General features: G+C 42.9%; 1 protein-coding gene across 1 annotated transcript in view; it reads right to left on the bottom strand.

Annotated features, from left to right (window-relative positions):
- The window catches only part of Lrch1 (leucine rich repeats and calponin homology domain containing 1), a 188,347-nt gene extending 165,517 nt beyond the window's left edge, over positions 1-22,830 (bottom strand). Inside the window, exon 1 of the mRNA XM_026393702.2 lies at positions 22,328-22,830. Coding sequence (XP_026249487.2) covers positions 22,328-22,625 — 298 coding nt within the window. The 5' untranslated portion in view covers positions 22,626-22,830. The remainder of the gene's footprint in view (positions 1-22,327) is intronic.
- Between the last annotated feature and the right edge of the window lie 584 nt (positions 22,831-23,414).

Below are 23,414 nucleotides of genomic sequence, written 5' to 3' on the forward strand. Positions count from 1 at the left end.
AGAGCCGAAACACAGCGCAGTGATAGGGTACTGTCAACAATTAAAGTCAAAATTTGATTCTTTTTGTCATCAAAATTAAAGTCACAGAGTTTAAAGGTATGTTGCAGTAAGTCCCAGGATGGTTCATGTAAGATAAATGTATCTGATGAGAGGAGGACAGCTTCAGAGGGCCAGCACCTGTTTCCCAGGCAGCCTGCGACAAAAACAAAGTCCTCCTTCAAAGAGCAGCAAGCTCCAGGCTGGGTAGACACCAGAATAGCGAGTCCTCAGGCACAGCCTGGGGCGGGGATACAGGAGGAAGAAGCCCCATGCTGGAGACCGAGGGAACATGGAGACAGCTGTACCAGCCGAGAAATATGTTCCCAGACTAGTGGCACAGACAGATGCAGGTCCCCAGCATAGATGGGGGTTGGGAACAGTGAGGAGACCCCTCCTCTCTAAAAATAGCTCTCCCTGTGTGGGCATCACAGTTCAATAAACAGCCACTAGCAATCGTACACATGCGCGTGTGCACACACACACACACACACACACATACACACACACACACATACATACATACACACACGGTGTATACTTAAAGTTCGTTGCTTTCTCAACTCCATAAAATGTTTATTACTTTTACTTTACAGATAAGAAATGAGAGGCTCAGAGACATTTATGAATTGTGCCAAATCACCCGAGAGTGTCATCGAAGTGACAGAGCCAGATTCTGACCTTCATCTGTTAGACTCCAAGCCCATATTCCAAACAGCTATGATATTTTAATCCTCATGGACGGTCACAGCAAGAAGGCATGGGAGCCATCCCATAAAGACACAGTGACTTGAGCATGTGGGCATCCACCCTGGGAAGGCTTCCACATCCAGCACGTTCTTGAAAGCCTCACGGCCTTTGGGAATGACAGGCCTAGCCCACTTTGAGAAATCCAGAGCACATGGCCAACTCTTGCCCAGGTCCTGAGAGCACAAAGGCACTGCATAGAAGACAAGGCTGGGGCCCACCGTCACCTGAGTCTCTGGCTCTGTGCTAATGTCCATCGCTGCAAATACCACCAACAACGGTTCCCTTGGCAAACAGCACCCTCAAGACAAACACCCTGCTGATGAAAATGAAAGTGGAGGACATATTCCATATTCTTGCTGCAGGCCTGTTCTTTCACAGTGCCTGGTAACCTGGACTGAAAGCCCAGAAGCGTGGCTCACAAGATGGACAGGCAGAGTATATGTGTTTTGATCCCCAAAATTCTAATATTTTTGGAACATAAAGGAGTTCCTATTTTATTTTTACTTTTTGTAGGTGTGGGTTTTTTAAAATTGTTAAATTACCCTGAAGGATATGCTTTAGGGTGAGTGGCAGTGGTGCACAAATCCACTGGCGGAAAGACCCAGCACAACCAGCTGTTACCATGAGCTTCTAAGAAGGGCAGGTAGAGGGAGGATCAATGAAGTTGGCCGACTGTTCTAGGCTAATAACGCAGCCACTGGACAATCTGAACGGGAATACAGCATCACCTTCTCTCTTCTTTTTTTAATTTTAGACACTCCTCTCTCCAAAAACAAACAAGAAATTCTGTGGCTGCCATGCATGTCAACTACCTATGGTACCCTATCTGTTTCCACCCTATCTCTTCTAAAACTGTAATTCTCTCTATGGGCTCTATACTTCCCTGCTGAAATATGCCTTAAAAGGTGCATGCTTCTAACAGAATTAAAAATTTCTGTTTTAAGGCAGAATGTTTTCTCTGATAAGTGGAAGCTGATCCATAGTGAGGGGGGAGGTGCTGAGGGGGTGAAGGAACTTTGGATTGTGCAGGGGGCTTCAGTGGGGGTGGGAAGGAAGGTGAAATGAGACAGACATTATTCCCTATACACATATATGATTACACTACGGCTGTGACTCAGCACCATGTACAGCCAGAGGAATGAGAAGTTATGCTCCATTTGTATACAATGTGTCAAAATGTGTTCTACTGTCATGTATAATTAGAACAGATTTTTTTAAAAGTCTTTGTTTTGTTTTTGTTTGTTTGGCAACCAACCTGTAACTAATTGAAAAGTTTCACTAATATCCAGCACTATGCTAATACCTGCAAAGACTTACCCTGGATGCAGGAAGGCATCCCTTGGGACAGAAGCTCTGATTTAATTTGGATCTCTCCACTTATCTGCTCTGTAACCTTGACTTAATTATTTAAACAGAGCTGCAGGTTTTGGGAGACCATGTATGTCTAACTGAATGTTAAGGCAAGGATCCCCAGCGACAATATGCTAAACCCTCCACACACAGCACAGCTGTGGAGAAGGCTCAGCAAAAGTCAGTCTCCCTTCCTTTAGGCTCCATCATAGAGTAGTCAAACAAGGTTGGAATCTGTCTCTCCACTTAATAGCTATGTGATCTTGGGCATTTCCCTCTGAACCTCAATTTTCCAATCTTGAAAATGGGGAGAAAAAATGTGTATTTGCCTCCTAAGATAATTTTAGGAGTTAAATGATACAAGCCACATAAAGTACAGAGTACAATATCTGACTCAACAAGTAAAGTTATTATTATTATATTATATTATTATTACTACTACTACTACTAATTGGAGAAGAAAGACAAGAAATTCGAGAACCACCAAGGGTCCACTCAATCACTGTAACTGCCTGTTATAGACCACAAGATGGAGGTGACGGGTGGGACAGAGGCTGGGGCTAGGGGAATTGCAGTAAGATCAGGAGCTGTGAATCTGAGAATGACTGACAGGGACCAGAGGAGGGGAGGGTTATGACTGTTTCCTTTTCTGTTCTGTTCTACCTGGTAAATGCAGGAGAAAGGCATCTTAAAGGGAAAATGGAGCCACTTAACCTGGAACAATGGGGACACTTACGAAAAGGCCCTTGAGGAAGGCAAAAGGAAGCCCAGTAGGAGAAGCAGGGTGGTGTCAGATTCCAGAGGCACCAGAGCTCCTCAGGACACAGCTGAGCCTGGGTGGACAGGCAGGAGAGAGCCAGGGGAGGGGCCTGGGCAGGAAGGGTGCAGGATCACAGTTGTGACTTGGGAAGGTGGGAAGTGACAGGCCACATGATCCCGGGGCTACAGGACACAACCTGGGAAGCTAGCCAGAGCGTTCCACTGTCCCCAGCAAAGGGCAGTTCACTTTGACAGGCACCTGGTGGAAAAGGAGGTTCATGTTTCAAACCCTGGCTACTCCACTCCTCCATGGGGATCCTGAGCAAGCTACTTAGCACCTGTGAACTTCAGTCCCCACAAGGCAGTGAGGAAATTTAAGGCTGGGGAGGAGAACTGAGATCATATCTGCAGTGTCTGGCATTCAGTAGGTACTAAATGAATGCCTTGGACTTGGTTGGCTAACATCATTCCAGTGTTCCTGGGAAACTTGGCTCAGCATCACTGTTTTCTAACAATAAAATAAAATGCCACTTATTATATTGAAATTGAAATATTTGTGAGTTAAAAGCATTAATAACCTACTTCAAATAAAAGAAAATGAGATCAAAGCACCTGTCCACTAAAATAGAAATATCAGTCTTCTAAAAGTGGGTATTGATTCAGTTGTAAGGCTCCAGTATTTTAAAAACAGCTTGCCACACACTGGAGAAATGAGATTTTTTTTTAAATGGTGCTGGGAAAAATTGGTTATCCATAAATAGAAAGAATAAAACTAGATCTCTCTCACCCTGCACAAAAGTCAACTCAAAATGGATCAAGGACCTAGGAACTGAACCAGAAACTTGGCAAATGCTACAAGAAAAATGTAGAATCAGCTCTCCATCACATAGGCACAGTTCCTTAAAGAACTCCTAAAGCTCAGAAAATAAGACCAAGAATTAACAAATAAGATGGCATCAAATTAAAAAGTTTCTATACAGCAAAGGAAATAAGAGTGTAAAGAGATAACCTAGATAACCCAGCTACTCTTTTGGGTTAATATCCAGAACATACAAAGAACACAAAAATATTACCACCAAAAACCCAAATGGCTCGGTCAATAAATGAGCAAATGAACTAAACAGACACTTCTCAGAAGAAGAAATTCAAATGGCATAAAAATATATGAAAAATGTTTAACATTTTTCGCAATCAGGGAAACGCAAATCAGAAACTACGCTGCAATTTCATCTCACTCCGCTTAGAATAGCAGCTATCCAGAATATAAATAATAAATGCTGGAGAGGATGTGGAGAAAAATGAACATTTTTACACTGTTGGTGGGACTGTAAATTAGTACAGCCACCATGGAAATCAGTATGGAAATTCCTCAAAAGACTAGGAATGGAAAAACATGATCCAGCTAGGCCATTCCTCGATATTTATCCAAAATAATTAAAATCAGCATACTATGGAGATGCAGGCATGACCACATTACAGCAGATTATGAAACCAGCCTAGGTATCTGTCAATGGACGAATGGGTAAAGATAATGTGGACTATACACAATAGAGTTTTATTCAGATATAAAGAATGAGATTATGCAATTTGTAGAAAAATGAATGGAACTTGAAAGCATTACATGAAGCAAAACAAGCCAAACTCAGAAAATCAAAGGGTCCTATGTTTTCTCACCTATATGAAAGCTAGAGAAAAGAAAGGGAAATAAAAGGTGGGAGAGGGGTGTCTCATGAAAACAGAAAGGAGAAAAAGGAGAGGAAGAGAAAGGGAGGTACAAGAAATGAAACTGACCAAATTATATTGTTACATTGTTTGCATAAATAAATATCAAACAATGAATTTTGCTATTTCATATAATTATCAAGCGCTAATTTAAAAAAAAAAAAACAGAAAAGAAAAAGAAAACAGAAAAACCCCTAGCTTGTCCATTGGGAATCAGCAGCAGGCACATAGCTTAAAAAGGTATTAGAAATGTTCTACTTTTTAAGCTGGATAGTGCATATATAGGTGTATTTTAGTGTATTTTATCAAGTTATGATTTCCATACAATAAAATGCACCCATTTCAAGCATGGCATTCTGATAAATTCTCTACCTGTGTACCCATCATGGCAAGAAACACTACCATCATCTCCACACCCTTTTTTTTTTTTTTCAAAGAGAGAGTGAGAGAGGGGAGAGAGAGAGAGAGAGAGAGAGAGAATTTTTAATATTTATTTTTTAGTTCTCGGCGGACACAACATCCCGGTTGGCATATGGTGCTGAGGATCGAACCCGGGCCGCACGCATGCCAGGCGAGCGCGCCACCGCTGAGCCACATCTCCAGCCCCTCTCCACACCCTTTTTCCAGGTGACTGACTCCCCACCTCTAGTCCCAACTGTTTTCTGTCACCATGTCTACATTACTGTCATTATTTAAATCATGTCTACATGGTGTGTAGACTCCTTTCTATTTATTTGATATTTTATAATTTTAAAAGTATTGCTATATTTAGCCAGCTAAAGTTCACAACAACTGCCAAAGACCTTAAGGAGAGGGTTTCTTGGCATGAAATCAGCAAAGTCCAGTAATTCTTTCAAATGACACAATTCTGGGCAACTGACAAAAGATGACCAGGCTCTGCTAGTCTAATCGTGAACTTGATCTGACAAGACTGGCTGAGGGACACAGGCAAGCCACTTCACCTGTCTCCATTTCTATTTATTTTCAAAAGATGGTATCTAGCCATGCACCATGACACATGCCTGTAATCCCAGTAACTCAGGTGGCTGAGGGAGGAGAATCATGAATTGGAGACCAGTTCGGGCAACATAGTGACACCCTGCCTTAAAATAAAAATGAAAATAAAAAAGAGCTAGGGATATAGCTCAGTAGTAGAGCACCCCTGGTTCAATCCCCAGTATCAATTAAAGAAAAAAAAAAGGTATCTACCCTCTGCCATGCCCTGTATGTGTGGGAAGACCATACAATGTATCCAACTGGGATGTGTTAAAAGGGGGTGCTAATATTAATTAGACCATGGCAAGGGTACAAACCAAGACTGCCTAAGACAACCTGAACTGCGGATCAACCTACTATGAGCATCCTCTAAGAGTACCTCTAGCGATGTCCAAAATCACCTCATGTTCTCTCAGAACACATAAGAGTGTTGCATGGATTTAGCAAAGTGATATGACCCAAAGCAGGAGTCATTTATCCAAGAGTGATAGAGCTCTTCCAATCCCAACTATCTACCATGTGGTGTTTGGAGGTTGTACACAGGCTGCTCAAGGAAAGAAGGGGTCTGACACTCAGGGACACCAGAGAAAACACACACTGAAACCATGAAAGCACTCTAGACAGACTGAGGCTGCCTGCCTATGAAAAAGCTCTTAGCTGGGTTCCACTGTCTCTGTCACTCAGCCTTGGAGGCCAGCATCAAGGCCTCTATTAGGGCATATTACCTCCACACTCCCACTGTGCAAATGTCATATTGAGACACCAGCCTTCATTAACATACCGATTCCAAGGAAGGAGCCTGGGTGATTGTGGAGGGAGTACAAAAGCAGGTCTTCACAGCTGCCCACTTGGTTTTATAAAATAGATCAGATTTAGGAAATTCACACACATAAAGTTACTGCATACTACCCTTTAAAGTACTACACGGACAAAAGAACATATTAACTGTAAATATCAGAACAAAGTGTAAAACTACTGGAATGATGGATACAACTAAAACCATTTGGATTTATTCAGGCTGTCTAAAGAGAGAAAAAAAAACAGAAACCAAAAAAACACACGTAACTGCCTTAAATTGCATGCAGAGATATTATCCACACCTCTGAGGGAAATGCACAAAGACAGATCTATTTACCTTCAATTGCACAAGCAGATTCCTTTAAATTAGATTCAAATTGCATACTAGCAAAAAAATTTTGGCTTTTAGCCATCATTTCTGCATAATCTTCTGCTGCCCTGCTATTCATTTATAAGATTTTAAAAGAATATTAATTAGTGTATTGAAAAAAATACATTTTTAGAAATTAAAACAATGTTGCACTCCATTTGTGTACGATGAACTGAAATGCATTCTGCTGTCATGTACAACTAAGTCGAACAAATAAAATATTTAAAAAATCAATGATTCTTAATACATAAAACTGCTTTTAGAAAATAATCATTTGTATTACAAAAAGAATGTTCAAGAAAGAAAACTTACTAGTCTTTTACCCAACAGCTGTTAATTTCTCATTGGAGAGAATGAAATTTAATAAAATGTCAATGGACTTTCCATTAGGTTATATATTATAAAGTCCAATAAACAAAGTTTACACCAAACTAAAATCTAAGTACATATCTACATTTTTAAAAAAACATCTTGAAGAATTTTTAAAACTAACAACAGTTAGTTACTTTAAAACACATTTCTTAGATATGAACAATAATAAATGCTGGAGAGGATATGGAGAAAAGGAAACACACTGTTGGTGGGATTCTAACCACCGCTATGGAAAACAGCATATAGGCTCCTCAAAAGACTAGGCAAGGAACCACCATAGAACCCAGCTATCCCACAGCTGGTCTATTTTTCCTAAAGAATTTAAGTCATCATACTACAGCAATACATGCATACCCATGTTTATAACTGCACAACGCACAACAGCCAAACTATGGAAGCAGCCCAGGCGTCCATCACTGGATGAATGAATAAAGAAAATATGTTACATATACACACAAGGAAGTTTTATTCTGCCATAAAGAAAAATGAGATTATGTCATTTGAAGGAAAATGGATGGAACTTGAGGACATTATGTGAAAGAAAGAACCGCAGGTTTTCTCTCATGTGGAAGCTAGAAAGGAAAAAGGGAAAGGAAGATGGTGGGGATCTTAGAAAAGTAGAAGGAAGGAAGATCAGCAGAATAAATGAAAGGAACCAGGAGGAAGGAAGAGGGGAAAGAAAGGGAACACTCCAGGGAACTATATTGTTATATTGTGTGCATGTATGAGTATGTAACAACAAATCCCACCATTATGTACAACCATGATGCACCAATTATAAAACACAGAAAAAAATAAAACACAATTCTTAGAAATGGAGCCAATAGCTGGCAATTACAAACAGGTGAAGTTCATGGCTGGAATTTCCAAGACCGACACTTGGATCTTCTGTGCTCACCTTCAGTTTAGTGTGGGGAATCACAAGGGTCAAGAATCTGGGTCTTATTCAGGGATGAATCCCAAAATCTCTGTGCTATCCTGAGTACCAATTGTCAAAATGCTCTGTGCTTGATTCTTAAAATCTTCTCTATTCTGTTCCTCTGGCTCTAAATATTTAGTGTCCAATAAAACAGAGGGGACTCTGGCTCTTCTTGAGAGTCCGGGTTCCAATTCTAGCCCCATCTTTACTGGTCCCACAAATGCAGTCGGATTGCCCAGCTGCTACAGTCCCTTCTCAGTGACATCACCACTGCTGAATTCTCAAGGGTAATTGGGGACTAAACAAGAAATCACTCTGAGAGACCCTAAACCTAGCGGTGATGCTGCTCAACAAATGATGGCCCTTTCCTTTTCCTTACAGCATCTTCAGGATGATGCTGAAGGATCAGGATCATAAGGTTTTTAATGAAATAACTTCTGATTAAGTCTCAAAATAAAGGTCAGTTACCAGTAACACAATGAGAAAGAGACAGATTTGGATCTTTGTTTTTACTCCTGAATTTCCACCTGCTCAAAGGCATGTCCTCACTTCTTACTGAAACATTAGATGTACATCCTCAGAGAGGTCTCCAGGAAAATAAAGATTCCCGAACTGGTTTTTGCCAAGAGCATGAAAAAAAAATGATCAATGTCTTTACTTCCAATCTGGAGGAGCATTTGGTTAATTGCAGGACTCTTCCAGAAGGTGCAGAGATGCACCCCAAGTGCTCCTCTGTCCTCCTTCCCAGCCCTCCAAGCCTGAGGACAAAATGAAAGTCACCAGCACCTTGCACCTAAATACCTAAAGTGGCCCAGGAATGCGGCTCCCCATCCTCCACTGTGAGAATCTTGAGCTCATCCTTGTCTACTAGATTTGTTCCCCTCGGGATTTCTCTGTCCTGATGAAAATCAAACCAGACCTAAGAACACTGTTAAACTGATGGGAAGAGAGCAAAAGCTCAGGAGAAGATCTGGCTCAACCAGAACAGAGGTGAAACGCATAACGCAAGGGAATCTCTTCCCATCCAGTGTCCTCTGCGTTCTCTACAATCCTCCCAAGACTGTCAAAAGAATAGAAACGAGGCCCACACACAAACTGAGCACACCCCCTCCAATCTTTCTGAATATTGAGATTATTTGATTAATGTCATAATATTTCCAGGAAGTTAACCTTCCTGTACCTTATAAGATTGAATATTTTTTTCTAAAAATATGCAGTCTCAGAATAGTGGAAAAATCAGTGCCAGGTAATGACCTGAGCACTTGACACACAATCCTTTCATTGCCTTCACCCAATAATCCTATGATTACTACCCCCATTTATGATGGGGAAATCAAGGCCCAGTGAAGGGATCTGGAAGAGCTAGGACAAAGCCCCAACCACTATCTATGCTCTTAGCCACCATGCTAATGACATGCTAACAACTTCCTACTTTTCATTTGATTGAAGAAAACCATGCCACCTAACCCTGTGGATATCAATAACAAAACGAGGCTTTAGTCGGTCACTCACTGGGGACCAGGCCTGCTCAGGGTACTGCATCTTACTTTATATATCAACACAAGTTGATTTACCCAAGAAGTAAAGAGTATTATTGCTTTTAACAAATTAAAAACCTGAGCTTCAGAGAGATGCAATAACTTCCCTCCAATGGTAAAATTAATAATTAGGAGATAATATGAGAAATAAAAAATTAATTCAGGAAGTGTCTAAATCCTGGCTGTCCCCCTCAGGTGGGTGGCTCTCAGCCCTGCTCCATCCTGCATAGTGGTCTCTCTTGACTCTAGAGCTGACTTCTGTGGATCCCTGGCTTGTACCAAACCTGGCTCCCAACACCAATATGGAGGGATAACCAGTTGCTGGACCCACTGACCAAGCAGCCTCCGAGAGGGGTCAGGCAACTCTGGCTCCTGGTAGAAATGACCAGAAGGGAGAGAATTTCCCTCCAGGTACAGGAGACCACTTCTCCAGATTCAGGGTATCATGTCAGAAGTGAGGCAGCATTTTTCCAAAGAAACAATAAGAACCCAACCATTAACCCAAAGGCCCATGTCTGCTAGGGTTAAATAGCCTTCCTGGGTGGGCAGGAGAACCCAATCCCTGCTACTATGATGTTTCCCCCAGGAAAATGTCTTCCCAGTTTTAAAACACAAGGTCACTCTGAAAAACCTTCCCTGTCTTCTGGTTTGTGAGTCAGGGGCTACCCGACATGGCTGTTTAATACTTGGAATCCAGTTTACAAGGAGCCTATGCGTGTCCCCCAACCACAGGCAGTCAAAGCCTGAACTAACGTGTTTAATCTGTAACCTCTGTTAGTCTCATGTCTAATTCTGCCCAGCTTTGGACCATATGTTATTACAGGGTTCCACAGCCTTTTCTGTTCTTTGTGGCCTGCTGCATGGCTGGCCTGGGTGGGTCTGACCTAAGAAGCGTATAGGAGAAAGGGAAGATCTTCCCTCCATCCCAGAGGAGACTCCGATTCCACAGACACAACCCTTTAATATGAGCCCGTGAACTCTGCCTTGACTCTCACACCTACCCCCCATCCTACTGTGTGGCCTTAGCCAACTAAATAAGCTCTCTGAGCCTCAGTGTGTGCGCAGCAACTAAATAAGGGAGAGATATGAATGGATGGTTTCTAGGTTTCTAAACTCCCTTTTCAAACTCCAGTAGGGCTAGGAGTTATGGTAGGGCCACCTACTATGGAATACTTAACAAGCAATAAATGACTTAACAGGGGCTGGGCCTCAGCAGTAGAGTGCTCATCTAGCGTGTGTGAGGCCCTGGGTTCGATCCTCAGCACCACATAAAAATAAATAGAAAAACAAAGGCATTTAAAAAAATAAATAAATGATGTAACATGTATAGTACATGTATTTACATGTAAAGCGCTTGAAGCAAGACCCAGTGCCACCAAGAAAGCACTTGATAATACCATATCATCTGTTGTTATATATAATCTCTGCGCCCCCCCCAATCTCTACTAAGTCATACAATTATTACCTCTAATTTGAAGGTGACAAGTTTTATCTGGCCAAAGTGACACACTTATAAGTGACAAAGCCCAGACTTGGACCCAAGTCTTTGAGGTTCAAAAAACCCAACTTTTAAACACTAAGCTATACTAATGAACAAAAGAGGCAAGAAGGCCCCTTTGGCTAAGGGTGGAAAGGCTTGATCTGAAAATGGCACCGTTCGCGGAAATACTCACAAGTGAAAACTACTTTCAAGTGTATTATTTCTCTAATCCTCACCAAATTCTGTGAAGTCGTTCAAACTACAACTCTTACTTTTTAATTAGCCGTTAGATCCTGACATATGATTGATGCTCAAAAAATGTCAAGCAGCTTTTCTTGATGTACTAATTTCTTTATTTGCTATGCAATACGACAGAATCCCTGCCGGTCTCCTTCAGAATTCCTGACAACTCTCTTCACTTCCAGAAGTCACAGTGCTTACCAAACACTTCTCAATGTTCATGAGAAGCAATCTCACCATCCCTGAGGGAAAAAATGACACTAGAGACTTGTCAGCCACCAAGGGAAGATTCCAAATCCATGAGAAATGAGAGGAGGACCCAAGTAAATGGGAGTTATCCATTTTATTTTAAATGTTCATGTGGCTCTTCCCTCACTGTACAGCACATTCAAGTGCTCAACAGCATTTATTGAGACTCTAACCACAGGCCCAGGTGAGTGTTAGAGAAAATGCTATCTAGGTCCTGAGGATGGGATGGTGTATTAGTCCCATTTTCTGCTGCTATAACAAAATACCTGAGTACTTTTAAAAAGAATAAAGGTTTGTTAATCTTCCAGTTGGAAGATTGGAAGTTTGGAGGCTGGAAGTCCAAAATCAGGCAGCCCCACTGGGTCAGCCTCTAGTGAGAACCCTCTTGGCTATGTCACAACATGGCGATGAAGCAGGAATGGAAACAGTTGCACGCAGAAGCAGCCAAGTGCCTGGGGAAGCCTCGTTTTGTAAAAACTCAATGTCTGCAGAACTAACGCAGGGGTCTCACAAGAAGAACATTAATCTGTTCTGATTAACCTCTTGAAGGTTCCACCACCTCTCAATATCACTGGGAACCAAGTTATTCGTGTGAGCCTTTGGGGGACATGTTCAAGCCACATTCAAACCAGAGAAGATGGGGAATGAGGTGGGCTTAATGCTGGAAGGGCAGCATTAAGGTCAGCCTGGTACAGGTCCAAGGTCAGTTTACCCAGGCGGAGGAGAGAGCAGCAGCTACCAGCTACCCCGGGGTGAGCAAGCAGGTGGTAAGGGCTGAATTGTGTCCACCCAAAATTCACCTGGAAGCCCTAACCTCCAGTGCAACCGCAGCTGGAGACAGAGCCTTTAACGAGGTTCTATGAGGTCATCTGGATGAACCCCAGAGGAAACCTGGACTCACCGTGAGACACCAAGGATGTGTGTACACAGAGGACAGGCCACAGACAGACACATGGTCCTGTATGAGTCAAGAGAGAAGTCAAACCGGCCAACGCTTTCATCTTGGACTTCCAGTCTCCAGAACTGTGAGAAAGTAAACTTCTGTCGTTTAAATCCCCAGTCTGTTAGCAGACTAACACAGTGGGCAATGCTGAGAAGTAAGAAGACACCAGCTGAGAAACAAGGTCAGCACCAGGGGAACGAGGGCACAGCTAAAAGTGCACAAAGACGGGAGAGGGGATCTCTCCATCCGAGATCATGGATGAAAAGTGCAGAGACGAAGGGCAGAAGGAGGAGACAGAAGCACTGAGGCCCATCTAGTGCTTCCTGTGATGGACATGGAAGACACACAAATCAGGAAGAGAAGTCAGATCTCACAGGCCAGTGAGGGAGGAAAAAGCCGACACCTGGGGAAAATACACTGTTTGTTTCCTTTTCTGAGGGGCTTGTGTCCCAACACCCCTGTGGATGCCTGAAAACATGGATGGAACTGAACCCTATATATACTCTGCTTTTTTCCTTTGCATACATACCTATGAAAAAGTTTGATTTATGGATTAAGCACAATAAGAAAGTAACAATAGGGCTGGGGTTGTAGCTCTGTGCTAGAGCGCTTGCCTTGCATATAAGAGGCACTGGGTTCGATCCTCAGCACCACATAAAAATAAATAAATAAATAAACAAACAAACAAATAAAAAGGTATTGGGTCCGTCTAAACTAAAAAAAAAGAAATTAATGATAACTAACATAAAATAGGGAAATTATGACAGCAGACTATAATAAAAGTTATTTGAATGTGGTTGTCTCTCTAGTCTCTCTAAAAATATCTGGGTACAGTAGTCACTCTTCTTGTGATGAAGTGAGATGATACAATGTCTATATGATGAGATGAAGTGAAATGAACGACAAGCATTGCGATGATGCACTGAGCTACCACATAGGGGTTACTTGAACCAAGCGCTGGCATACTGCATGAGGCCATTTGATAACCAAGATGGCCACTAAGTGACTAATGGGTAGGTAGCATAGAGATCATGAATACTCTGCACAACCAGACAATTCAGTCCCAGTGGGATGGAGCAGAACAGCACTAGAGTTCATCACACTACTGAGAACAGCACACAATTTGAAACTTATGAATGGCTTATTTCTGGAATTTTTCCATTTAATATTCTGGGACTACCAATGACTGCTGATAACTGAAACCATGAAGACATAAAACCATGAATAAGGAAAGAGTACTGAACCAAAAGAAGAAGGGGCCACAAAGAAAATAATACAAAGATGCCTTAAGGCTAGGCATGATTCAATGCTGAATGTGCAAGGAGAGGCTGGCAGGGAGGCTGTTGGAGCAGGCCTGGAGAGGCGGAAGTGAGAAGGAGATAAGCAGAATCTCACAGGGCAGTGAGGAGTGAGGGCAGGAGGTGAATGATCTAGAAACGCAAAATTAAGGCAGTCTAGAGGAGGGCAAGTCAGAAAGTCTGTTGGTGGTACTATCTTTGAATGACCACTGCTGCCTACGGAGACAAAGTGAGTTAAATCAGAGCTAAGCTAACTGGACCAGGTGGGACATACTGATGCTGTTCCTCACCCGACATGGCATAAACATCGAAAATAGGGAAGAATATTAGAGGAACACATGGTGTGGCAAAACTGTGTACAAGCACTACAAGGGTCAGCTGTCAAAAGCAAGGCCAGGAGGGAAGCCAGAGGATTAGAAAAAAGAAAAGATGAGAGCTTTTCTCTGCACCTTTGTCAAGAACAGTGAGGAGGAAATCTAGGAATCACTAAGCTGGGGAGAGCTCCGGCCCTGTTTCCTCTCACACCCTCCTCAGCAGATGGACAGAAGGAAACAGCAGGAGGAAGAAAAACAAACATCAGGAAGACCCCACAATCAGATTACATACCCTCCATGACTTAAAAATATTCTATAAAAATTTCAAGTAGGGCAAGTTAAGCTGCCTTGGCATCAAAATGGTATGAACATAGGAACAATAATCTCTTATTAAGAAAAAAAAAGTACTATTATGAAAATCAAACATTGTTACTCTCTGATTTTGTTTTTCCCTCCCAAGTATATCCTCCTTTATGGCCAGTGAAGGAGGATATAGTTGGGGAAAACTATGAACACACACAAAAATCTAACTAAAAAGGTCTCTTCCTTCTCTTGCATGGCTGGAATAAGCAAAAGAAGCCAAATTCTCACAGTTGGTCGACTTTCTGTTCATGTAAACAAAATCACTTTATTTTTGAATTACTTTATGGGAACAGATGGTTCCCAAATGTAGTATTTCTTACTACAGTACATGGAAGCAATATCACTGAACTCTTAATTCAGATGAAAAATAACACATGCATGCTGGGCATAGCGGCTCATGACCATAATCCCAGCAATTTGGGAAGTGGAGGCAGGAAGATCACAAGTTCAAGGCCAGCCTCAACAACTTCACAAGATCCTATGTCAGAATTTTAAAATAAATAAATAAAGCTGGAGATGTAAGCTCAGTGATGAAGTACTCCTGGGTTCAATCACCAGTACAAAACAAACAAAAATGCAGCCGTACTGATGCTTGACTCTATCTTGATAGGCCTACTTTTCCCAAATTAAATCATATTTGGAATTCTGACTTTTTCCCCCCTCTTTCCTTTCTTGCTGGTTTGTTTTGTTGGTTTTGGTTGGTTGGTTGGTTGGTTTTTGTTTTGTGAAACAATTCATATCACTCACACACACACACACAGACACACACAAAACAAAAAAAAACTATCATAGCAAAATTCTGATATAAAAAATCTTGCAGCAAAAGGACAATAACAACAGAAGCCAGGCTTCCTATGAGTTATGCATAAATAAAAGCATCAGCTATAGTTGGGTCTGGTATCTTACATCCAGAAAACTTTTATGACAGATTATAATTTTATAAGTAGATAATCACTGCAAAATAATCAAGGCAAAAACAATCTCCACCAACATAACATGCTCTTCCCATTGCTTATGTTACAGGCTAATTTATTGAAAAGCAAGAGCATACTAATCATACTTCTAGAATAATACCATACAATTAAAGGCCAGGAGACCTCTGGGAATTTTTGGTTTGTGCCAGTTTATAAAAGAACAGCCTAAGTTTGACTCTCATTCTTAAATTCCTTTTATTGAATAGTCAGTCACTTGACATCTTACTTTTCAGTGGGTGTACATTAAGCCAAAATTTGGTGCACCTTGCCATTGAACAATTTTTATTTTCAATTATTGACTAAATCTCCTTAATCCTGGCAATTGAAACAATTACTGGAAGAGTTCACAAACTGGTGGACTAATCCCAAGCCAGCTTTGCCTGATATCTCTCTGAGGCTGAAGTTCAATCCCCAAAAAAAGCTGAACAAAATCTGGAAAGTAGCCTCACAAACAGGTTTTCATGAGGCTTTGACCAAAGTTGAAGTGTCATGGCTTAATGAACCCACAGCCACCTTAAGTAGAGTTGACAGCATTTCTGCATTTAATTTACTCAAGTCTCTGAAAAGCACAGACAACGCAGCACAGGGCCAGCACAGGGGTAGGGACGGGGATGACTAAGGGGAGATACAAAGAGAAAGTAAACAGTGCCTGGCTTAATTTTTTTTTAAATTTTTTTTTAGTTGTAGATGTACACTATAACTTTATTTATTCATTTTTATGTGGTGCTGAGGATGGAACCCAGTGCCTCACACTTGCTAGGCAAGCGCTCTACCACTGAGCCACAACCCCAGCTCCATATTATTTTTTTTAAAAAAATACTTTACATTTATAAAAAACAAAGGTGGGGGACAGGAAAGTACACACTAAGAAGGAACACATTCTGTTCAAATAAGCAATGAAGAAGTTGAATGACAGGACAGAAAAAGACTATGCACCCACCAGGACAGCAAGAGCAAAGGAAACAGATTTTTGAATTGACCAACATGGAAATGAGTTTCCAAAGGCATCTACCCTTAAATGTTGATACCAAACACTTACTAAGCCACAGCACAGAAAATTTCAATTTGCTTCAGCAACTCAAGAAAAATTGTCAGTAACTGAAATAAAAACCGTTAAATGGATGGGTGCACCAAATTTGGGCCAAATTTATGCCTCTACCAAAAATCAAATGAGATGTTTGTTGACTGACAAAGCTATCCAACAGAATCATTTCAACAATGAAGGGCAAAACCTTAGGCTGTTCTTTTATATACTGACACACCCACAAAAAAAAATCCCCAGAAGTTTCCTGGCTTATAATCATATGTATGGTACTATTCTAGAAGCACAATGATAAGTAAACTCTTGCCTTTTCAATAAAGTAGCCTGCAACACAGGCAATGAGAGGAGCATGTTGTTATATTGGCATAGACTGTTTTTGCCATTCCACAAACACATGGAAGCACATCTGGACATGATTCAGAACCTCTCTCCACACAGAATCTTAGTGGCTCTAAAAGCTTTTAAATTATAAGTCCTCTATATCTTAACAAGAGAGAAATTAATCAACAAAAGAAAAAATTATAATCAGAAGGGGAAAGGATATAACTAACTGTTTATGAATGGATGGATATTTAAAATAATTGTAATAAAAAATAAATAAAATACAGGTAATTAATAAGTACATTTTTTAAATTAGTGACTGCCACAAAAATTGATGATTACTAATAACTAATATATTTAATTAGATAATTACAATAACTAATACATTTAACTCAACAGAACAAAAATAATTCAAGAAATGTACCTTTAAAAGAACACAGAAAATACATGTGATTTCAAAAGTTTCATATGTTTAATAGTGAAAAATCTTTGTGACCAAAATTATGGAACAGAGCATGTTGTTAAAATAGATTTCTTTATCAAGTCCTTTGTGAATTCCAATGACAGAAAAGTACTAAACCCAAGGACCTGGTGGCTAGAGGATGAGAGCAGGGTGAAGGACGTCCGCCTTCAGCAGATAAGTCACCCACAAATCTCAGGGAAAAGTCTTTGAATCAGACAGTCATCTGAGAGAGCCAGCTCAGGCACTAGGGTGTCAGTCCCACAGGCTGACAAATCCCAGGCCTCAGCCATTTCCAGATTCCTCAAAGGGTCATAGGAGCCCTGCACTGTTACCCCATTACACAGTGCCAGTGGGTTGAGAGGATATGACCAGAGGGCAGGCTTAAATGACCTCTCTTATTCAGAATCTTAGAATTTTAATGACAGGCATTCACTCCACATCTTGGAACCATTTTTCCAATAACAGAATGTCCATGGGAATTTCTAACCAAATCCCTTCCATCCAAAACCTACTCTCCTATGGAAGTCTTTTCTAATCAACTTCACACAAAGAACCTTTCCCCTGCATTCTGTACACAATGCTTAACAAATGCTATTTGGAGATTTATCACCTTGAGCTCCTTCCTGGAAGCTCCTTCAGCTTCCTGGAACTATTAGCTTCTCATATATTACTATCTTATCCTTTGCATCTACAGAAATCCATACCTGAACATAAAAAATACACATTCAGGGCTGGGGGGAGAGCTCAGTGGTAGCGCACTTGCATAGCATGCATGAGGCTCTGGATTTGGTCCCTGGCACCACATACTCATAAAAGAAAACATTCACTCAAGTATTTCTATGCCTCATTTTTATATTTCTCCTTGGACAAACTCTTCATTTCCCTTATAGTCTTTCCTGCTTGCTCACAGTCACCTCACAAATACTGACAATAGCCAGTGTGAGGGTACATTCGTGTAATATAGCGAGTCCAGAGGCTGTGGCATGAAAATTGCAAGTTCAAGGCCTCAAAAACAGACAAACAAATAAATAAACAGGGCTGGGATGTGGCTCAGCAGGAGCACCCCTGCATTCAGTTTCCAGTACTGGGGGGAAAATACTGATGATACCCCTCATCCTTAACAAGACCAGCATTCAGTGAATGTTCCACACTCCAAGCTTAAGTTTGTTCCTCTGCTTTAGAACTTCAGGCAACCAGTCTCAGATTTCTATTCTTATTCCTCTTTCAGTCCACTTTACTTCAGTCATACAAACACCCTTTGGAACTTCTCCATCCAAAATGACACTACTTAATAAATCAGCATAGGAAAAAAAAAAAAAAACGCTTTACTGATAGGCATCTTGTACTTTTTCTTTTTCTTTTTTGGTACTAGGGATTGAACTCATGGGCACTCAACCACTGAGCCACATCCCCAGCCCTATTTTGTATTTTATTTAGAAACTACTCACTTTTTTTTTAATAAATATTTTTTAGTTTTAGGTGTACACAACATCTTTATTTTTACGTGGGGCTGAGAATCGAACTCAGTGCATCACACATGCTAGGAGAGTGCGCTACCACTTGAGCCACATCCCCAGCCCCGCACCTCACTTTTGCTGAGGCTGGTTTTGAACTCTCGATCCTCCTGCCTCAGACTCCCGAGTTGCTGGGATTATAGGCGTGTACCACCATGCAGGGCACATCTTATACTTTTTATCAAGCCCAATTTTGTACTCTAGTTTCTATCCATCGCAGTCATCATCATGCCCCTGTTACAGGCTACTGCAAGTCAATATAAACAGCCTATATGTCTATGAAGCAAGTTTTACTTCTAGCCTTAACTCTTCCTACTCATCCTGCAAAATGAATTTCTTAATTTATCTCTTCATCCCTCCCTCCAACTAGAGTAAAAGCTTCACAGGAAGAAGAACAAGGTTTCTCTTTTGGACACTACTGAATCCCCTGTATCCACTTGTAGAGCTCAATAACTATTTACAGAAGAGATGGTGATTAAATGAATCTCCAGAACACCTCCCACATTCTGACCCTCTCCAATCCTTCCCTCTGCTTAACCAGAGATTGTCAAAAACAAACTCAGGGTCATGAGGCTGTCAGGATTCAAATCACTAGTTGGCCTCTAAGTAGGGATATAGTCTTGAGCCTGTGACCTGACTTCTCTCCATCTCAGTCTCCCCACCTGTAAAAGAAAATATGACTATGCCAAGTGAGGACTGTGATAACGTAGATAAAGTTCTCAGCACATAAAAGGGCACACAGTAAGTGCTAATTGTGGCTCTTAGGTTTTGTCCATCTGGGTCAGTGCCATCTGTACCACTGCATCTTTCCCCTTCTCATCTGCTACAAGACTAGCATCTCACAACAAAACTTACTTTGAAACAGAAATAAACGAATGAGTCCAAAGTGAGAGCGTGAGAGTTTTTTTCCTATGAATAAAGTATATGCACTTGAGTGACAGAGCTTACACTTCTACTGAGCAGTTCCGGCCTCTATGTTTCTGTGTTTACACCTTGGTTTTCAACTCTGCTCAGATATGCTACATTGCCCAAGAGTGCAGTTTTACATAGGTGGCTGCCCGAAGAGTTGCTTTTCACAAGACAACTTAACCAGGAGAAAAAGCTTGCTGTCACTCTCTCTCTCTGGCAAAATTCATGAAAATGTCTTTAAGAATCTTCATGTGATATTTTGATTTAAGAGATATTCTATAAGCCAAGGAGAAACAACTATCTTTGTTGCATATATTACTATTCAAACTTTCAACTCCGCTAGAACTCTTCATGTGTAGGAAAGGTCAACATCATGCACACTGAAAATCCCTTTAACCCTTTACTTTATTTTGTTTTTTGCCCATCTAAATAAGGAACAGTGCTCACCTAAATATTTATTTAGAATAAAGAGAAGAATACATGTGGTTTACACCCAGCTTTTTACCTGAGTCAAAGATGTTTTGCAGAAGCAAATCTTTAATACCTTTTGGGTATTCAAATGTCATGGAAAATCACTGACTACTTTTTTCTCTTTATTAAGTGCCTACAAACTCAGGTGACATCTCTTTGCCCCTCTGTCCCAAATAACATTGTATTTTTGGATGAGGAATTAACATAAAAATTCTGAATTTTAACTAGTTCAAATTTTCTAAACACTAAATATGTGCAAGTAAGATTCATAATTAAAAACCTGCAAAACCCACAGCCTAAGCTGGCCACAAGCAAGCAGAGAACAGGAAGGAACATTTTTAAGCACCAACCTCACATGGCAAGGTCATAAGTGAAAGATGTGGTTCCCATTTAAAGCACTGGTTTTCTCAAAGAAATGCCAACACAACAGACACATCAGGTTCACCTAATTTGGTAATGAGCATCAGCATTACTGAAGAAGAGGAAGGACCCTGAGCCTTCCTGCAGAACTGGACAAACACATAGTATTATTGATCCTGCTGGTCTCTGTTTTCTACAGTCCTACACAACAATTCTATAATTCATGGTACACTCTACGGTAGAAGGGAGGTAGAACTTAATAGATTTTTTTGAAGTTAATGATTCAGGCAATTCTTGGACAACTTCTACTTGAGAAGATGAAACTAAAAGGTCCTATCAAAAGACAGGCCCCAGCTGCTAACAGTTCAACTCTGGAAATTCCCTGTCTTGCCCATTCCAGACTGTCCCTAAATCCAAATAACCAAGTTTAATGACCCTGGAGAGCATTTCTAGCCTCCAGTGAACTCAGAACTCCATCTAAATACTAGTTAAGGATCCCGATAAATGTTTATTGAATTAAAGGGGGAAAAGAGCACTGGAAACCTAGCATCCAAAAGCCACTGCCTGCTCCATTGCCCCACCCCCTTCTTCCTCTATAAGAGAAAACTGGAAGATCTTGACCTAAGGGTCAAGTCATACAGGATCCAGGGGGCCTGACACTCAGCCAAAAGGTCTAGGCAGTAGCTCCAAAATGGGGCACCCACTGCCCTGAAAATGCTGGACACTTGCCAGGATACAAACCATCCCCCAGAGAGCGGAACCGGATGGTCAGAAACCAAGTCAGTTCTGTACAGATCCCAAGGCCCCAATCCCATTCCACCACCCTGCTTCCTGTTTATGGGTCCCGCTCCTACAACTCCAACAACCAAAGAGAAGGCAGACGGCTCAGACATATGTCAACACATGACATAACTTGAAAAAGCTGGCTGCTTATTGGCGCGAGTTACAACTTGCCGGGTTCACACCAGAGAACCGGCTCGCCTTAATTACTTTTCTTTTACCATATCATGCTTCCCATCCAGAGCCCCCGCAAAAGGTCAGGTTACTGAAAACCAGGTAGTCCGGGTGATGGGAACCCTAAAGTGTGGGCGGAGGGCGAAAAGCAAGGAAGGAGGGAATGGCTTGCTTCCGAAACGACAGCCAACTAGGATTCACCGCGATCGCGGTGGCTACTTCCTCGCACAGGCGCAGGAAGAGGAAGGCTCCGCACCCCCTCGCAGGCGGCACCGAGTTGCCCGAACGCTCAGGGATGTCGCCGAGGGGGTCTCGCCGCGGCGCGTGGATGCCCTCGGGTCGGACGAGGGCGTGCCACCTTTGTCTGGCTTTCCCCACCAGGATGGGAGACGCCTCGATGCAAAGAGGGTCTGACCGGGTTGGAGGCGCAAACGCGTCTGCCCTCGCTGGGGTTCCTGGCCATGCTCACGGCCCAGGAAGCCGGCTCAGTCCTCAAATCCTTCCACTTCCACTCCGAGCACAGTGCGCACCCGCAAGTCCCAGTCCCACGGCCACTTCCCCGGCGCGACAGACATTGGGTGGAGAGCCCGAGATCCGCGCACTCGGGCTCAGCAGCCAAGCACAACCCAGCCCTCCTGGCAACGTACAGTGGGGTGAGGCGGGCCACCATACCCTCTGCAGAACCTGCGCCCACGCGCCTGCTCCAGAGAACCCGCGCAGAATGGACCCCTAGCGCGATCAGATCTCATATTGGCCACCGCGTCGGGAAGACACGACAGCCGGCCCCCCACACCCACTGCCTGCCCCTCGGCCTTCTCTCACCTGCCTGCACGGTGTCCGAGAGGTCATGCCCGGGGACCGCGGTCCTGGGAAATTCCTTCAATTTCCTGGCGCTAAGGTTCAAGCCCCCGGAGTTGGCCGCCTCCTCCAGCGCGCGCTCCAGACCCCGGTTCAAGGGCAGGTTGAAACCCCCGCTGCCGCCGCCGCCGCCACCGGTCCCGCCGCTGACTCCGGTTCCTCCGTGGTGCTGGTGGTGGTGGTGGGAATGATGATGTGGATGCAGAGTAGCAACGGAGACGGCAGGGACGAAAGGTTGGGGTTCGTTTCCCGGTGTCGCCATCTTCTCCCGGGCCCCCCACCCCTCCCCGCCGCTCCTGTGGGGGGGGTCACAGCTTTCCGCGGCGGGAAGACGGCAGCTGGGGCTGAGTCCCTGCTGTACTCCCCCGAAAGACCCTGGGAGTGCGGGAGGAGGCTGAGACCAAGCGCGCAGAATGGGGCGCGGACCGGGAGGCGGCAGTGGCAGCTCGGTCTTGAAGGTTTCCTGTCCCCGGGAAGCTAAGGACTGCGGCGGCGGCGGCGGCAGCGCGCATGTGTCTCCTCCGCCTGCTCCCTCCTCTCGCCGGCTTTCCCCTCCTCCGCCGCCTGCTCTCTCCTCCTCCTTCCCCCACGACGTCTGTCCTGCCCGAGCCTACCCCCACGCGGAGCCCCGCAACCCGCTCCGAAATTGGAGCTGGACGCCTGTTCCGGGGTGACTTACAGTTAGGCGCCGAGCCCTCTCTGGGCTTTCTTTTGCCGCCTGGGAGTTACAGGGGCACCAGAGGCTTTAGTGGGGTTGAGAAAACATAGGCGAGGCAATGGATGATATTTGAAATACGGTGAGATCATGGGGAAGAGAGTTATTCTGGCTGTTTGATCCAGAATTCCCCCAAAGGCAGTATTTCATATGGGATGAGCCCACAGATGCCCCAGCATTTGGGTTTATAATGAACCAGGCGCTAGTCTAGGAGGTCGTCTACATAAATTCTCATTAAATCCAGGAACCCCATAAGTGGAAAAATTGCTTCCCTGCCGGGCGCGATGGCGCACACCTTTAATCCCAGCCACTCCAGAGACTCAGGAGATCTAACCA

The sequence above is a fragment of the Urocitellus parryii genome, chromosome 2 (assembly GCF_045843805.1).
Source record: "Urocitellus parryii isolate mUroPar1 chromosome 2, mUroPar1.hap1, whole genome shotgun sequence".
NCBI classification, from domain to species: Eukaryota; Metazoa; Chordata; class Mammalia; order Rodentia; family Sciuridae; genus Urocitellus; species Urocitellus parryii.